At 42.2% G+C, this 15,454-nt stretch overlaps 1 protein-coding gene across 2 annotated transcripts in view; it reads left to right on the top strand.

Annotated features, from left to right (window-relative positions):
- RFTN2 (raftlin family member 2) overlaps nt 1-15,454 on the top strand; it is a 68,393-nt gene that overhangs the window by 26,685 nt on the left and 26,254 nt on the right. For both annotated transcript variants that reach the window (XM_014845972.3, XM_044768514.2), the window contains exons 4-7: nt 2,066-2,345; nt 4,502-4,705; nt 11,401-11,522; nt 13,028-13,131. In XM_014845972.3, the coding sequence (XP_014701458.1) occupies nt 2,066-2,345; nt 4,502-4,705; nt 11,401-11,522; nt 13,028-13,131 (710 nt within the window). The remainder of the gene's footprint in view (nt 1-2,065; nt 2,346-4,501; nt 4,706-11,400; nt 11,523-13,027; nt 13,132-15,454) is intronic.

The raw sequence follows: 15,454 nt of genomic DNA, 5'->3' as shown, positions 1-15,454 counted from the left end.
TTAGTCTTAATAGATCACCATCAGAGCCCTTGTTTTGCATTTGACTTCCTGGACACAGCTGAAAATCTATTTAAACAGGAAGGTACTGTTATTTCAGCGATAAGAGTAATGGGGTTATTTCATGGAGAGAAAAGCTTCAGGAAACACAGCACATGAAGTATCTGAAATTATGTGTGAACAGAGCAAAAGATGAATGTCGCATGTTATTTTTGAATGGCTGCCTTAGATAAAGAGTTGATTCTTGAACAGCTAGATTTTGTCATTTTAATATTATATCAATGTTTGCTCTATTTTTAAAATTAGGTTTACAAGTGTTTTTCCCAGGATTTTTAAATAAAAATAACATTAAAAAATATCAATCTTCCAACTTAAAAAATGGAAAAACATTGGGGCTGGCCCCGTGGCCGAGTGGTTAAGTTCGCGCGCTCCGCTGCAGGCGGCCCAGTGTTTCGTTGGTTCAAATCCTGGGCGCGGACATGGCACTGCTCATCAAGCCACACTGAGGCAGCGTCCCACATGCCACATCTAGAAGAACCCACAATGAAGAATATACAACTATGTACTGGGGGGCTTTGGGGAGAAAAAGGAAAAAAAAAATAAAAATCTTAAAAAAAAAATGGAAAAACATTGATACTCTACTTGTTACTAGACTTTTCCAGATAAAACGTTCCAGTAGTAGAAAAAACCTCCTGCACTTTTTTACCCAAATCAACTCATAAGACATAGAGAAAGCAATGGCAATAAATGTACTCGTCTCCACCTGCAGAATGCCATGCCTCTTTACCACCTCCCTCTCCTCTCCCAGGACACCTTATCTAAAGGACAATTTGTGGTTATTTTTGAGGCTTTGTGCATTGTTACAATTTCAATATCTTAATTCGTAGGAGTAAATGATACTGTATTGGCATAGTCCTTTGTCCTAGCTCTAAACACCCACACCCTCTGTCCTCCTCAGAACTCTCCTCCTCGTCCACTGCAGCGGAGGGCGCTGCCCCCTTTGATTGGACGTTGCTCAGTTCTTCCTGGCTTTTTCATTCCATTTCATTTCTGACTACAGGTGTTTGCATTTGCAACCTCCGTCATAACTCTTTCTTCCCCTCCCACGTAACGCTTAAAACATTTAATTTAAATGTTTAAAACAGTCACCCTATAAAAGACATTGCTATTTCTTCATTTTAACTTATTTAACAAGTACGGATAGAGCACATATAGGTACAAAACATCACAATACAAAAATGAATAGGACACAGACTCTGCCCTCAAAAGAGTTGCCGTTTTAAACAGAGAAGAAAGACATGGCCACAGAAAGAACAAAGAAACGAAGCAAAAGAAGAGAAAGGGCAAAGCGGTAGGTGTGAAAGTAACCACTCTTACGGCCTCAGATTATTTCACGGGCACTAAGTCATGTGCTTCTGAGGCCTAGTCTTTAACGGGAAGGACTGGATCTCATCACGCGCATTTGGCCCAGATGGGAGACAATGTCATCAAGATGTAAGCAGACCAGGAAGCTTCCTACAAGTGGTAGCATGAACTGGGCTTATGCATTATACCTACACATTTGTCAAGGATTAGACTTTTAACATCTTTCTTTACCCCCATCAAGCAAACAATGCTGTATGTTTTTTGCTTCTAAATTAATGTCTCTTTTTTATTAATTAAGATGTATTTGGTAAGGTTATTTTTGAGGATTTCTTGGAATAGTTTTTAATTTTACTTCAACAGGAGAGACCGTTCTTAACAGGTCTGCAAAAATCATGCTATAGAATTATTAGTTCTTCTCAAATAGTAAAACTTTGAAGAAAAATATGATTCCTGTTTTCATAATTTCTAAAATGTATTCTAAACATAATTTCTCTTTGAAGAAATTATGATAGTAGTGTGACATAGTCTTAGGAGTAGTGCTATGTTGGAGGTTATTAATTTGTTTATGAATGGGTCTTCAGTTACTGATCCGATTTATTCCTTCCTCTAATGGATTTCCTTGATAAGCCTAAAGGTGAATTGATAAAGTAATCAATGTAAATGAATTTTACATTTTGTTCTACCATCTCCTTTTATACCTCAGATTAATGTAGCTGCTAAACGAGGAATGAAATTTGTTGGATTCCTATCACAGCATTATCCACCACTTAAACTCTGCAACGGAACCAGCCACGATGGAGACGTAGAATCAACACTAGATGTGAGACACAGTTCAGATGAAAACTGCAAAAGCTGGAATGAAGGAACGTTAAGTGGGCAATCGTCTGAAAGTGGAATTGAGGAAGAACTTCATCATGAAAGTGGACAGTGTCAAATGGAACGAGATGGAAGCCCTGGTTCCTCTAAATCAAGAAAGGGAGAAGGTAATAGTCAAGATGAGTAGAACTAGAATATGTATTAATTTAAATTTAGCAAAAATACATTTTTGAAGTTTTTTTAGAAATATGAGGCAGAGTAAATTTCTAAAGACTATAAAGACTGAATACATTAATATAAACTTGTTGTGATTTTTAAAAAATTATTACAGCCAGAAATAAGGCAGGGCAGTTTTTCAAAAGGTTGTCCCTGGCGTGGTCATTCACTGCCATCCACATAATGAAACCATGTGTTGAAAATTGGTTTCCATTTAGTCATTCACCAGCTCCCCTGTAAAATGGAGGCTGGGCATGTGTACCAACACAGTGATTGTATAAAGAAAGCTTTTTGATTTATGTTTGTCCTTATAAACAGTGTGTGAGAATTTTAGTTTTGGCCTTTCCCATTTCATGGATGGTTTTCACCTTTGAAGTTAATTGGCTTTCTTTGATCATCAATTAGAATATGAAAATGCACATCATCATGAAATAATTAGTATAACAATAGTGCCTGCATCCTAAAATAACTTTAAACAATAGTTTTATTCTTCTTTGCCAACCAGCAAATCTTCCCAAGAAATCGAGAGTATTTTTTCATGTATTTTGGACTGTTCAAAGTTTTCTGATACCTTTACAGGCATGCTTTAAAAAGCACTATTAGAGAAAATCAAAGACTACGTACACCTTAGAGTTAAGCGCTCTGCAGTCACACTGCCTGAGTTTCTTGATGGAAAGGGAGTTGTTGTGAGAAGTAGATAAGAGATGTCCATAAAGCACTGAGCCCAGTGCCTGGCACACAGTATACTCTGTATTAAGTTAGCTACTATTTACTGATCCTTTGATCAGTGTTAGTGCTGAAGCTGCACATGCCCATGGCACTGGCTTCCTGGGTTGTGGTGAGATGTGCTCAACATCCTATATAGGCAGAGACATTTGACCATGGCCAGCACAGTCTCCTTCAGAAAGAACCAGGAGCATTTCCCATCTCACCTGCCCTCACCACCACCACCCTCCCATTTTTCATCAGTTCCCTAGCTAACGACCACCCTGATTTTCCTGCAGTGTACAAACTTTGGGAGTGTAAAGTGAACAAGAATTGTTGGAGCTGTGGTCAGACAGCTATTTGCAGTCTTCCACCCACTGCTACCTTCAAGCTCCTGCTGGTTCCCATCCAGACTTTGATTAGATCAGGAGTCTATTTCCAGTCCTTCTAGTATGCCACCTAGTTAATTTAATCACCAATCTTTAGGTTCCACTTTCCAAATCATTTATTTTTAAATCATATACTTGTTAATAACTTTTATACAGCAGTGATTGTTAACTTTGGGTGTGGGAGTGTGGGGGAGACACACAGAAAATACCTCTTGAAGACGCTGGTGAAATCCATGGAGACTCAACCCAGAAAAATGCACATAACACACACACTCAAACACTTTTATCTGTAATATGAGTGGTGTTAGACTTCCTAAAACACACCCATAGATGTGGGTTCATAGACCCTGCAAGTTAAGAATTTGCCAACTTATAGTAAAGTAGAAGATGAATGACCCAGAGATTCCATGTCTAAGTGTATATTCTAGAGTCATTCTCACGTATTTGTCCAAGGAGACATGAATAATGTCTGTCATAACCAAAATTTGAAAATAATGTTTGTGTCCATCAACAGGAGAAGAGTAAACTGGAATACTATGTAGCAGTTAAACTAAACGAATAAGAGCTATATGTGTTAATTACGCTTCAAAACATAATGCTGAACAAGAAAATCAAGTTATAGGTTAATATATACAGTATGATATCATTTTTTAAAAGTTTTTTAAACTGTAAAACGTATATCATTTATGGGTATATAAATGTGTTTTGAAAGAATAAAGACTTGCATGAGAATGATAAACACCAAATTCATTATAGTAACTATTTCTGGAGAATAGGATGAGGGAAGACTACTCATTGAACCTCAAATACATCCACTTTTCATTTCCTTGAAAAAAGTCTGAAGCAACATGGCACAATGTCAACGTTTAATAAAGCTGAGTAGTGGGTCATTTTATTATTATCTATGCTTCTTTACATGCTTGAAGTTGTGATTAATAAAAACAATTTTTTTAATTCTTTCAGCACAATTATGGTTTTCCTCTTTTTTCTTCCTTCTAAATGCCCCTTCTCAGATAACAAGTTGTATATAGTCTTCAATGTTTTTGATGATGAATCAAACTGCTGGACCTATCAGGAAGGCATCCTGTCAATGAAAGTAACAAGAAAAGGATCTGTGATTAGTACACTTGATGCTGATTGGCTGGAGTTAACTACGTTTTATTATAAACAAGGCTTGTCTTTAATAGATTCTTTTGTATGCTGGGAAGCATCTAAAGGTAAGTTTTATATTACGATATATTGATATCTAAAGAATTTGACATTGTGTCAGAGTTGGTGGAAATGTTTTTGCCTCTCAATTTGTATGGCTGAAAGGAAAGATATTATTCTTAAGGAAACAGTTTCCAATTGTTGTATAGCTATAGCTTTAATTTAAAAGCTTAACCATCCTGTGTGGTAGAATTATAATGTAATGTTTGTGGTTGTGTTGTAACTGTCAGGAATAAACAAACCACCGTGTGATTTACAAGTAGGATTTTCCAGATAAGATGTACTACAACAGCCCAATCAGCAGGCGTAGGATGGCATTTGACAGTTATTATTCAAATTTGTTACACTATCCCAATTTTGGACACTATGGACCATGTAGTCCAGTCTATACCTGACTCATTCTGTAATTTGTATAGAAAAGTCATCTTTGGTTCAGAAAATGATATTGACCCTATATTTATTATTTCTGCTTTCCCCTCATCTGTCATTTTCTCTAGCCTTCCCCTTTTGTTACAATGGGATATATAATTATTCATGTCTATGACAAAAACAAACAAAACTTTCCAAAAATGACTTTCTAGGGAAAATGATTTTAAAAAGAGATTAATACTAAAAGAAAATAAAAATAGAAAGTAAGGAGACTGGAAAAAATGCATTAGGAAGGATGGAGGTTATGAAAATCAGGATAATTAGGGGCCTTAACTCAATGAAGTTAGAGGAAAGAATTGAAAAAGCAATAAGATGAGATGCCAATATACCTTATTATCTTTAAAACAGCCTAGAGATACCTTTAAAATACAGCTAAATAATTTGGATGATTATTTAAAATTATCAAGAGTCATGTTCCAATAGGTCCCTTCAACTAGCACCGAAAAATAAGGTGCTAGCCCACTGGAGCCCCCAGAAATGCAGCGCCCTGCGTGGTGCTTGGCGATAGCAACTGCTCAGTAATTAGTTCTCAGTCTTTTTGGTTCTTGGAAACTTCCTCCAGCTTGATCTTTATGGAAACAGCAAGGTCTAGCAGGAGGAGCAGGGACTTGAGGATCAGACAGACCAGGATTTACAGCCTGTGTCCTCTACTTGTTGGCTGTGTGATCTGGGCAAGCTGAGTGCATGGAGCCTCAGTTTCCTACCAAAGGGGGATAAAAACACTCCACCTCTATTGTCAGAATTTAATAAGACAGAGTGTGTGCAAAGTGACTCCCCAAGTGCCGCCCACCGTCAGAGTTCATTTTCTGGTGTCGCTTTCTTCCCTGCAACTTATAACGGCAGTTACCTACTTTCAGTACGGATCGCCCATTTGGAGGTCACCCCTGCTTGGTGTAGTTCTCTCTCTGTCTCCTCTTTCTCTTTCTCTACCCTCCAAAGAGTCTAAGTTGGAGCCATTTCAGAGTTTCTGTTGTGACTCACTGCTGAAGGAAAAACGAAAAATGCTCCTTTCACAATCGCTTTCGGGCGTCCCTGCCTTGGGCCTTGCCTGATGAAAATAAAATTAGCCACAGCAGTTGCCAGTCAGAGGCTCTGTGGGGCTTTTGTTCTTAAAGCCTCAGAAGCTATTTAGAGAGCCCAGGGGAGAATCTCGCCCTCCCAGCAGCTCCGGAATGTCTCGTTAGACATTTTACACTGCAGGCCACGCCAAGCCCCTAACGAGCCGCTGCAGCCTGTGGGGTCTGGCAAACGGGTGTGTCACTCGGGACTTTCCTGGGAGTACACGGGAAGCTGCAGACGGGAAATTGTGACCATGCCTGTGTGGCTGTGAGAAGCAAGTCAGAGGAAGCAAGGCTGAGCCGGGCGCTTTGTTCCGGGGCGTTTGATGCCTGACATCTAAAGCCCTTTGGGGACAATGCCTATTTTGTTTTGTCTTGCTTCCAGCCTCTTCCAAAATATTGTCAGCAGTCAGCCCACCACGAGGAATAGAGGTGCAAATCCAGACATTGCCCTGAATTAAATAGATTACTTTACAAATCTCATTTTATAAAATGTCTTCCTCCAGGAACAGAGAGGGAAAAAAACTTTTTAAAAGTTTTCTCCTTCGATAAGGCCATGGTGGGAAAGTTGTAAGGTCTGTGAAATTCCTCTTCAGTGTCCTTTCCCACCCACCCTCAAACTCTTTTCTGCTTTGAAGAGCCCCATGGGGGAGGCCCTCTTGCTGTTCCTTGCAGCTGAGGTTCGCACTGCAGTGGCCTCCTGTTCTTGACCTTCTCCGGCATTGCTGTGCCTTCACCAAACTGGTCCTCAGCCAGATTCACTGCACACTAGGGTCTGGGGCTGTATGGCAAAAACCTCCGAATGGACCCAGGAGAGCCTACAAGAGGCTGACCCAATTGAGCCAACATAGACAAAACACTGTACTCTACCAGAACATGTAGCGATCCAGTGGGCCGCTGACATGGGATAAGACGAGCTGCTTTGCCAGCTGGTACAACACACACACATGCACACACACATACGCAAACACCCTTGAGGTTCCCACACTTCACCAGACTACAAATGCCCCATCACCTCAGAGCATAGTCTCTTCCCACCTTTAGTATACCCACATCTTAAAAACCTACATTCTGGTATTTTTAAGAATTCTTTTCAGACTTCACTTGATATTCATTTCAATCTCTTCATTGCTGTAAAGATGCTTGTGTGGAGCTGGCAGGGGAGATACATCAGAATGAGGAGTGGGGTGGAATAATGACATGGAAACATATATTTATTCATTTCACATATGTATTTCTGCCAAGCACTGTGCCAGCCACTGGGTTGACAATGCTAAGCAAAATGGACAACTTCCCTACTCTCAAAAAGCTAGCCATGTGGCACCAGGCAGTCAGGCAGTAACAGTGTCAAACCGTGTATGCCTAATTTCAAAATTGAGAAAGGTGTTGACACATTACCCACAGGACATTGTAAGGAGAGGAAGAGGGAAGATCCCAATTACAGGTGTGCTCAGGTGGTCCCCTCTGACAGGTGACAGTCCCGCTGAGAATGGAAAGCTGGAAAGGAGCTGGCACACGAGAGCCAGAAGTAGACTGTTCCAGGCAAAAGAAATACCCCTAAAAAGTCTGTGTCACTGGAGCAGGGCATGCAAGACAGAATGGCTCCAGACAAGGTGGGGGAGAGAAGCAGCAGCCACTCCATGCAGAGTCTCACAATAGAAATGATGCGACAGGGGCGACCAGGCATTTGTACTTACCACGTGCCTGCGTTGTTCTAAGCACTCTGTGTTTATTAACTCATGTAATCCCCACAGCAACAGGGGTGTAGATGTGATTATTCCCCTTGTACAGATGAGGAAACTGAGGCACGGAGATATTAATTAGTGTGCCCAGGTTAATGCAACTAGAAAATGTAGGGGGAGGCACCTAGGTTTAGTGTGTGCTCTTAACCAACTTGCCATCCTGCCAGGATTTTTATCCCAAGTCATTCCATAAAGATTTAAAGAAGGAATTATGACCTGATCAGCATTTTTAAAAGGACTTCTTTGGCCTCATTTTGGGAAGTGGATCATAGAGGGCAGAGTGGAAGTGGGGAGGCTGTTGCAGTGATGCACAGAGAGAGGACTGTGGAGATAGACAGAGGTCAGCAGGCTGATATTCGTTTTGGAGACAGAATGTTCATGAACGAGATTCCATATGAGCTTGCCCTCCACTTCTCAGAGATGGTCCTGGGCCCACCTTGGGCCATTTAATGCCAAAAATGACACATGGACCAAACAATCTAAAGTGGAATGTTACCTTTTCCCGGGATGTCAATGCCGTATCTAGCTGAAGTGACTGTGTAAGAGCGCACGTGCAGACAAGGAAACCTTTCCCTGGGAACCCTTCAAGCTTGTGCGTCTCAAACCAGCATCCAAGCACCCGAGGGGCATGCAGCCTTGTGCCAGGGAGGCCACAAGTTCACAGGACAAACTTCTTCCTAGAGTGTCAGTATTACTTTAAGATTGGGGGATGGGAATAAGGCAGAGGGGAGAACATGACTTTTTTACATTATATGAATATATTCAGAAAGAATGCAAAGTTTGTGTGGATTTTTAAGATATAACAGACTTTAAAGAAACTTACTGCTGCCACAAATCACTTCAAACTGCGCCTGGAGATCGTCCTTCAATGACACAACTGTACTTTCCTTTGCTATTGCTGGTATTTGACTAAAACAACTTTTTTTGAGAAGCAGTGGTTCAGGCCAAAACTTGGTAACTTTTTCATATTATGCACACATAGAAAATGGTAGTACTGGTGGGCGCACGGTTAAGTGGATAAAGCCGCTCTGGGCAGGAGGGGGCGCCCTGCATCTTGGCACACCTACAACCGTTCTCAGCCCACCAGTGGGCCAAGGCACACTGGAAGCCCTGGGCTATGTACTCTGAAGAGGTAACTCAGTTCAGGGGCAGTTACTAAGTGATTGTTCAGAATTCCCACCTCAGCTCATTACCTGGAAGACTTGACACACTGAGGACCCAAGAGGTCCCTCCTGGTGAGACCTTGCCTGCCACCCTCCCTAGCTGCCACTTCTATTAGGGAAGACTTCTCAAGAGATCTGAGTACTCCCTCCTGTGGAAGTCTCAGTCCGCTGTGGCTCTAGGGGCTGAAATAGGCCCTAAGAAAGCTAGCCAGGGGCCCTGGGGAGTTCTAAAGTGAGAAGGAAGGACTGCTTTTTTTTTTTTTTTTTTTTAGTTGTTTTACTCATTGCAGATTTTTTTTTTAGATTTTTTTTTTTTTTCCTTCTCCCCAAAGCCCCCCAGTATGTAGTTGTATATTTTAGTTGTGGGTCCTTCTAGTGGTGGCATGTGGGATGCCGCCTCAGCATGGCCTAATGAGCAGTGCCATGTCCACACCCAGGATCCAAACCGGAGAATCCCTGGGCCGCCGAAGCCAGAGCGTACGAACTTAACCGCTCAGCCATGGTCTGCTCTTAATTGAAGTATAAAATACATGTAGTAGAGTCCATTAATCCTGTGTGTACAGCTGAATAGAGCACAAACGTTCAAGATCCAGAACATTTCCTTATGTGTCCATTATAGCTCAATAAAGCTGGAAAAAATCTTATGTCAATCATAGCTCCATAAAGCCGGAGGGAAAAAAAAGAAATGCAAAGAAAAAAGTATAGAACACTTCCAGCATCGCAGAAGACCTCCTCCTGACCCTTCCCAATCAACCCTCCCACCCAGAGACGAGCGCTATTCTGCGTCTCATCACCATGGGTTAACTCATAACCATGGGTGCCTGTTCTTGAACTTCTCGTGGGTTGAAGTATACCATATATACTCTTTCGTGTCTGGCTTCTTTTGTTTAACACAGTCTCTCTGAAATTCCTCCGTGTTGTTGCATAACAGTGAGTCTTTCTTTTTGTTCTTGTGTAGCATCACGTTGATGAGTCCACCACACGTTCAGTCTTTTAAACCAAAAGACGTTTACAAGTACTAGGGTACCTCAATATTCAGAACAATAAAACAGACACAGAGCCACAAAACCTGGGGTTCTTACATTGTCTAATCCCAAAGTAAATAAGAGGCAGATTATAATTAACTACGTGATTATCACAGTACATTTATTTTCTAAATTTACACTCCCATTCTAAAAAAGGATGTGGGGAACATACAGTTGTAGAGATGGTCTTCGGATGCTCTAAACTTACAACCAGAAACAGATTTAATTCCTCTGGTCACTTTGTCGTGACAGTGGACAAGTACATTCAAAGGAAGTGGGACATACGCTGTAATTAGAAAACCATTTCCATCTAGTAAATTCAACTTTATGGGTTTGTGGGAACCACTCTGAACAGTGTAAATTCTTCATGATATTCTGCCCTAATTGTAAATGATTTAAAAATAGTAATAATGGTGATGATCATTTTTCTCTTAATGTTTATAGCCTATTAAATAAAAATTAAAACTGAAAATTACATTGTAAGCTTAATAGATCATTTGACAACTTTATAGGTTATTATTTAGACAACTGTCAACTAGGGTAACTTTGATATGGCATTGCATTTTATAAAAACCAAAATGTTTGATCGGCACATGACCATGGGAAAATTGTCTCCCGATGCAAAATAGGAGACAAAAGAACTTCCATAAAATCAGTTTAGTTTTGGCCAGCTGGTTATTGTCAACTATTCAAGAAAATGCCAGAGAGGCCCTCCCTTAAAACTTCCTTCCCAGCAGGAATTCTTTTGACAATGACCTCTGTTTAGGATCTTCCTGTTACCATTCTTTTTTTTTTTTTTAAGCATCACTGAGGTAAAGAATTTTTTGTTATTATATTTTTTGAAGTAATCTGACCTCACATTAGTTTTAATATCACACCTGTAATTTCAAGGGTTGACATTTTTTATGTTGTTTCTCTTATTGGTATAATTAACATGCATACAGCAAAATTAGATTTCAAAGTGAAGGTCATTTCCAGATGCTTTTTAGGCTTAAGAAATCCACTTGCTTTTCACCTTATGATATTATTTTATCTTGTTTTTGTTATTGCAATTTTCATGTTTATAGTTTGATTTTAATTCAGTGAAGTAAAAACTGTCTTGACTTTTGCAAAAAAAAAAATTAACCTTCAAAGAGAAGGAGGATGTTATTGATTCAGCTAAAACAAGTGTTTATTAATTGATATGTTTTTTTTCAGCTTCCTACAAGGGTTACTTAAGGATTTAGATGATCTTAAGAGACACTTAGTATTTACAACTCTTCTTAATTGCATCCTTTTCCTCACAGGGGACCATTCGCCTAAATCTTTGGAAGGATTCTTTATCTATGAAGAAGAAGGTTCTGGAGTTCCAGGTTCCAGTAGGAAAGGAAATGATGCCATCGTGGTAGAACAATGGACCGTTATTGAGGTAAACTGCAATTTTCTGACAATGTAGCTTTTCTTTTATATTTAGTTTTACATGGTAAAGATCTTCACAGGGCCAGCCCCATGGCCAAGTGGTTGGGTTCACACATTTGGCACTGGCGGCCCAGGGTTCACCAGTTCAGATCCTGGGTGCAGACATATACACCACTCATAAGCCATGCTGTGGTGGGATCCCACATAGAAGAACTATAATGACTTACAACTAGGATATACAACTATGTACTGGGGCTTTAGGGAGAAAAAAGAAAAAAAAGAGGAAGATTGGCAACAAATATTAGCTCAGGGCCAATCTTCCTCACCAAAAAAAAAAAAGATCTTCATTGCCTAGCACGTGCAGTATCCTTCAAACACATGGCGGTGCGGTGTTCTGTGTTCCTCACAAGTGCACAAACAACCAGACTTCTGCCAGATTTGTGAAAAGGTGATTTTGCTTTACCCAATGTTCAACTTTGTTAGAAGATAGCAAAATAATTATCCATACATAAAAAGCAGTGGATTCCCAAAGATTTGGCATTCTCATCCTAAACGAAGTGCCCTGGCACTGAGATCCTCTACACAATGCCATGACAACTGGTTGAAAGTGAAAAAAATTCAGTCAATAACTAGTATTTTATCTCCAAGCAACCAATGTGCATGGTTTTGTTTACCTTGTGAATTGACTTTCAAAGGCAAAAATATCCAAAAGGTGTTCTCTCTCTCGCCAGGCCAAATATGTACACACAGCATTGTCCTTCCTAGTCAGAGAGGACATTGCTGCTGATGTGCACTCTGAATTCAGCTGTCACCGAATGGACTGCCCTTGAGGTGTCCACACTGAATTCGGGTCTACTGTGTTGTGTGGACGAGGCCCTCACTGACAGGCTCCTTCAGGGACATTTTTGTCTTCCAGACCTTACAAAGATTAGAAACACATAGCCCATTTTCAAGGAAACTAGAAATTCCATTGAGGGGGAAAAAATTGGATTTGGAGGAAGATGTAAAGCTCCAGGTTCCAAGGGAGAAAAAGCAATGAAAAGCCTGCGCACCTAAGCTCCTCTCCCCTTCACTCCCCAGTCCTCACTCCCCACCCTTGTCCTCACGTCCCAATCCCCAGACCAGTGTTTCTGAGAGTGTGGTGTGTAAGCTACTTGGGTCCAAATCAACTAGGGAGCCTTTTTGAAATGTAGTTTCTCCCCACCCACCCCACCCCACCCCACCCCACCCCACCCCCATTAAAGCTTGATGCCCGAAGACAAGACCAAGGAAACAAGACCCAAGCTTTGCAGAACCAGATGGAAACCTCTGTCCACTCTGATCCCCAGTGTTTCTAACTTGGTTCAATGGTTAGAAGGCAGCAGAAAATGAAGCCCAGGAAGACTGCAGCCCGGTGAAATGACACCTAATGGAGCGGGAGCTCCCCTTGTCCTAACACCCATGACCCTTTATTGCAGCCACTGGTGTAGCTGGTTGTCTTTGCCATTAGACTGAGCTTTATGTTTATTCACGCAGGGCTGTGAAATCAAGACGGATTATGGCCCTCTGCTGCACACCCTGGCTGAGTTTGGATGGCTCCTGACAAGCGTGCTGCCTACACCCATACTGAGACACGACAGGTAACGCCAAAGTAGCCTTACGTGCTCTCGTTTAGTTCTAAAAGATACTGCATTTGTTAGATAACTCAATTTAACAAATGCTTACTTAATGCCTACAAATGCAGTTCCCTGAACTTCTAATCTGATTTCCTGGACCTTGATGCTCAGCAAATCTAATCCTCTCACGTTATCTATGAACGAGCTACTAGGTCTCCTTCCCAAGGGCATGCAAGTTCCTGGTGACAGAGCAGGGCTGCAGGAAACCGGCTCACACCAGCGCTACTTGCAGCCTTGAATGCTGCCTCTCCACTCAAAGGCTGCGTTCTTAGATACCTCTTTTTTTTTCAATTCAAGATGCTAGTTCTTCCCTCCAGTGAAGGTTGTGTTGGTATAAATCTGCCAACAGAAAACACAGCCCCTCCCTAGGGTCTTTTGCCCTGCTCTTCTGTGCTGCAGAGCAGAAGGCCTTCACCCCAGCACGCAGCCACAGTTGGGACCACAGGGGGCCTAGGGAGGCCAGAGCGGAGGCCAGCACTTCCGCCTCCTTCCTCCCCTCCAGTGTGCTGGGTTAGCTTTCCCCTGGAGCATGGACTTGTTAGCTGTCTCCACTGAAATAAATGCCTAACATAGAACCAAAATGCCAACATTTCACAAATGCCAACTTTTCCATTTCTCTTTTTCACTAACTTTCCCTATTTCTTTTTCTGGGAAGGAAAAATTGAGTTGTACTTTTCTTTTTGAGAGACCAATTAAGTCTTCGGTATAAAGAGCTTTGCTCTCCTTTGGAGTCAGAGATATTCCCTCTGCCACCTTTGGCATCCTGAAAATGATTGACTGCCAAGGCTGTCCTGCCTGGACCAGCGATGGCCTACAGAGGCCAGCACAGTGCCCCCTGGGCCTTCCCTTTTAGCAGAGTCAACGATGGCGTAAGGATGGAGTAACATGCTGAGCAATCGTCGTCAGGTGTACTAAGGGTGGCAACTCCTCCTCCTCAGTCTCGTCCGCCCTCCTCGCCTTCTCTGGTTTTTCCAGCTTAGCACCTTACCTCTGTCCAGTATCCCATGTCCCCCACACTTTAAAAACATTTGATTGACATGGCTTTAAAATAAACCACACCTTCTTCAGGTGGGGAGAGGGATGAAGATGGATACAGAGTAAAGACACTCAAGCTTTAAAAAGAGGGGTAGAAGTGAGCAAAGCAATTAATCTGCTTTTCTCCTCAGAGAGCTTTTGGTAACTGTTCTCAAACTATGAGTGACAACGTCCTGAAGCATTATTTCCCGACTGTTTTGAACCTCTGACATACCTGCCAGACCACAATACAGCAGTACTTCTCAAGGTTTGGCCTTCAGAACAAGCAATATGAATCACCTGAGGAGCCGGGGACTTACACATGCGGGAGGCCTGGCCCTGTGGGACGGGCAGGAGCTCTGAGGGTGGGACCCGTCAATCAGCATTTTCACAAGCTCCTTGAGCTCGTTAGCATTTGAAGAACCTTGCAGGAGGTAGTGAGAGAAAGGAACTCCTCTGCCTTTCCACCACTCACCATGGATACCCAAGCCAATGGTCTATCCCACCCCTTACCCTCCCTCAGAATAACGTGTGTGTTTGCCCTCACCTCTTTTTGGTGGCTCTCCAGCTGTATGATTTAGGGCATCATTTGGCCCATTACAGTTAGCCCTTCCTAAAAGTACTCTGAGTTCTGAACCTTTCATGTTCCTTCTTCCCCAGTGAAAAATATATTCATCATTCCTCCCTCCTGTCCATTCGGGGCTTCTGCTCTCATGAGTCTGAATGTTTCCTGACAGGATGTGAGTTACTGGCTGGGCCCTAGATTAGACGGTGGGCCTACAGGGGCTGCATGCTGAGCTGGAACTCAGGCTGGAGCTCCTTCAGCGGCTCTGCCTCTGGGTGGTTTGGGAATGAGGACAGAGACCAAAGGTGAGAAAAAAGAGGTCTAAGCTGCAGGGAGCCTGGAGCCACCACTTGCCCACCGTGTCCTGTGTGAGGTCACAGGCTCTCCCCCACGATTAGGAGGCCCCCTGGAGTGAGGAGCGGCTGTCTGCGCTTTTGGGAGCAGAGGTAGCACCCCCGCCTCACCACCATCCAGCCTCCCTTTACCCCAGTGTCCACCAGACATGTGGAGTCACAGCGCGGAGCTGTCCGGCCCTCCTGCAAAGGCTCATTTTCAGTGTAAATCAGATAACACGGGGGCTAGTTGCTGGGCTGCCCATTGAACTACTGTTTGTAACAGCAAAAAATTGGACACAGTATAAACGTCTATCAGTAGGAAACTGGTGAAGTAAGTTGTGGACTATCCATACAATAGAGTAGTGTGAAGCTG

This window comes from Equus asinus, chromosome 4 (genome assembly GCF_041296235.1).
Source record: "Equus asinus isolate D_3611 breed Donkey chromosome 4, EquAss-T2T_v2, whole genome shotgun sequence".
NCBI lineage: Eukaryota > Metazoa > Chordata > Mammalia > Perissodactyla > Equidae > Equus > Equus asinus.
The sequence above is the reverse complement of the archived record's forward strand: the minus strand, read 5'-3'. Positions and strand labels throughout refer to the sequence as shown.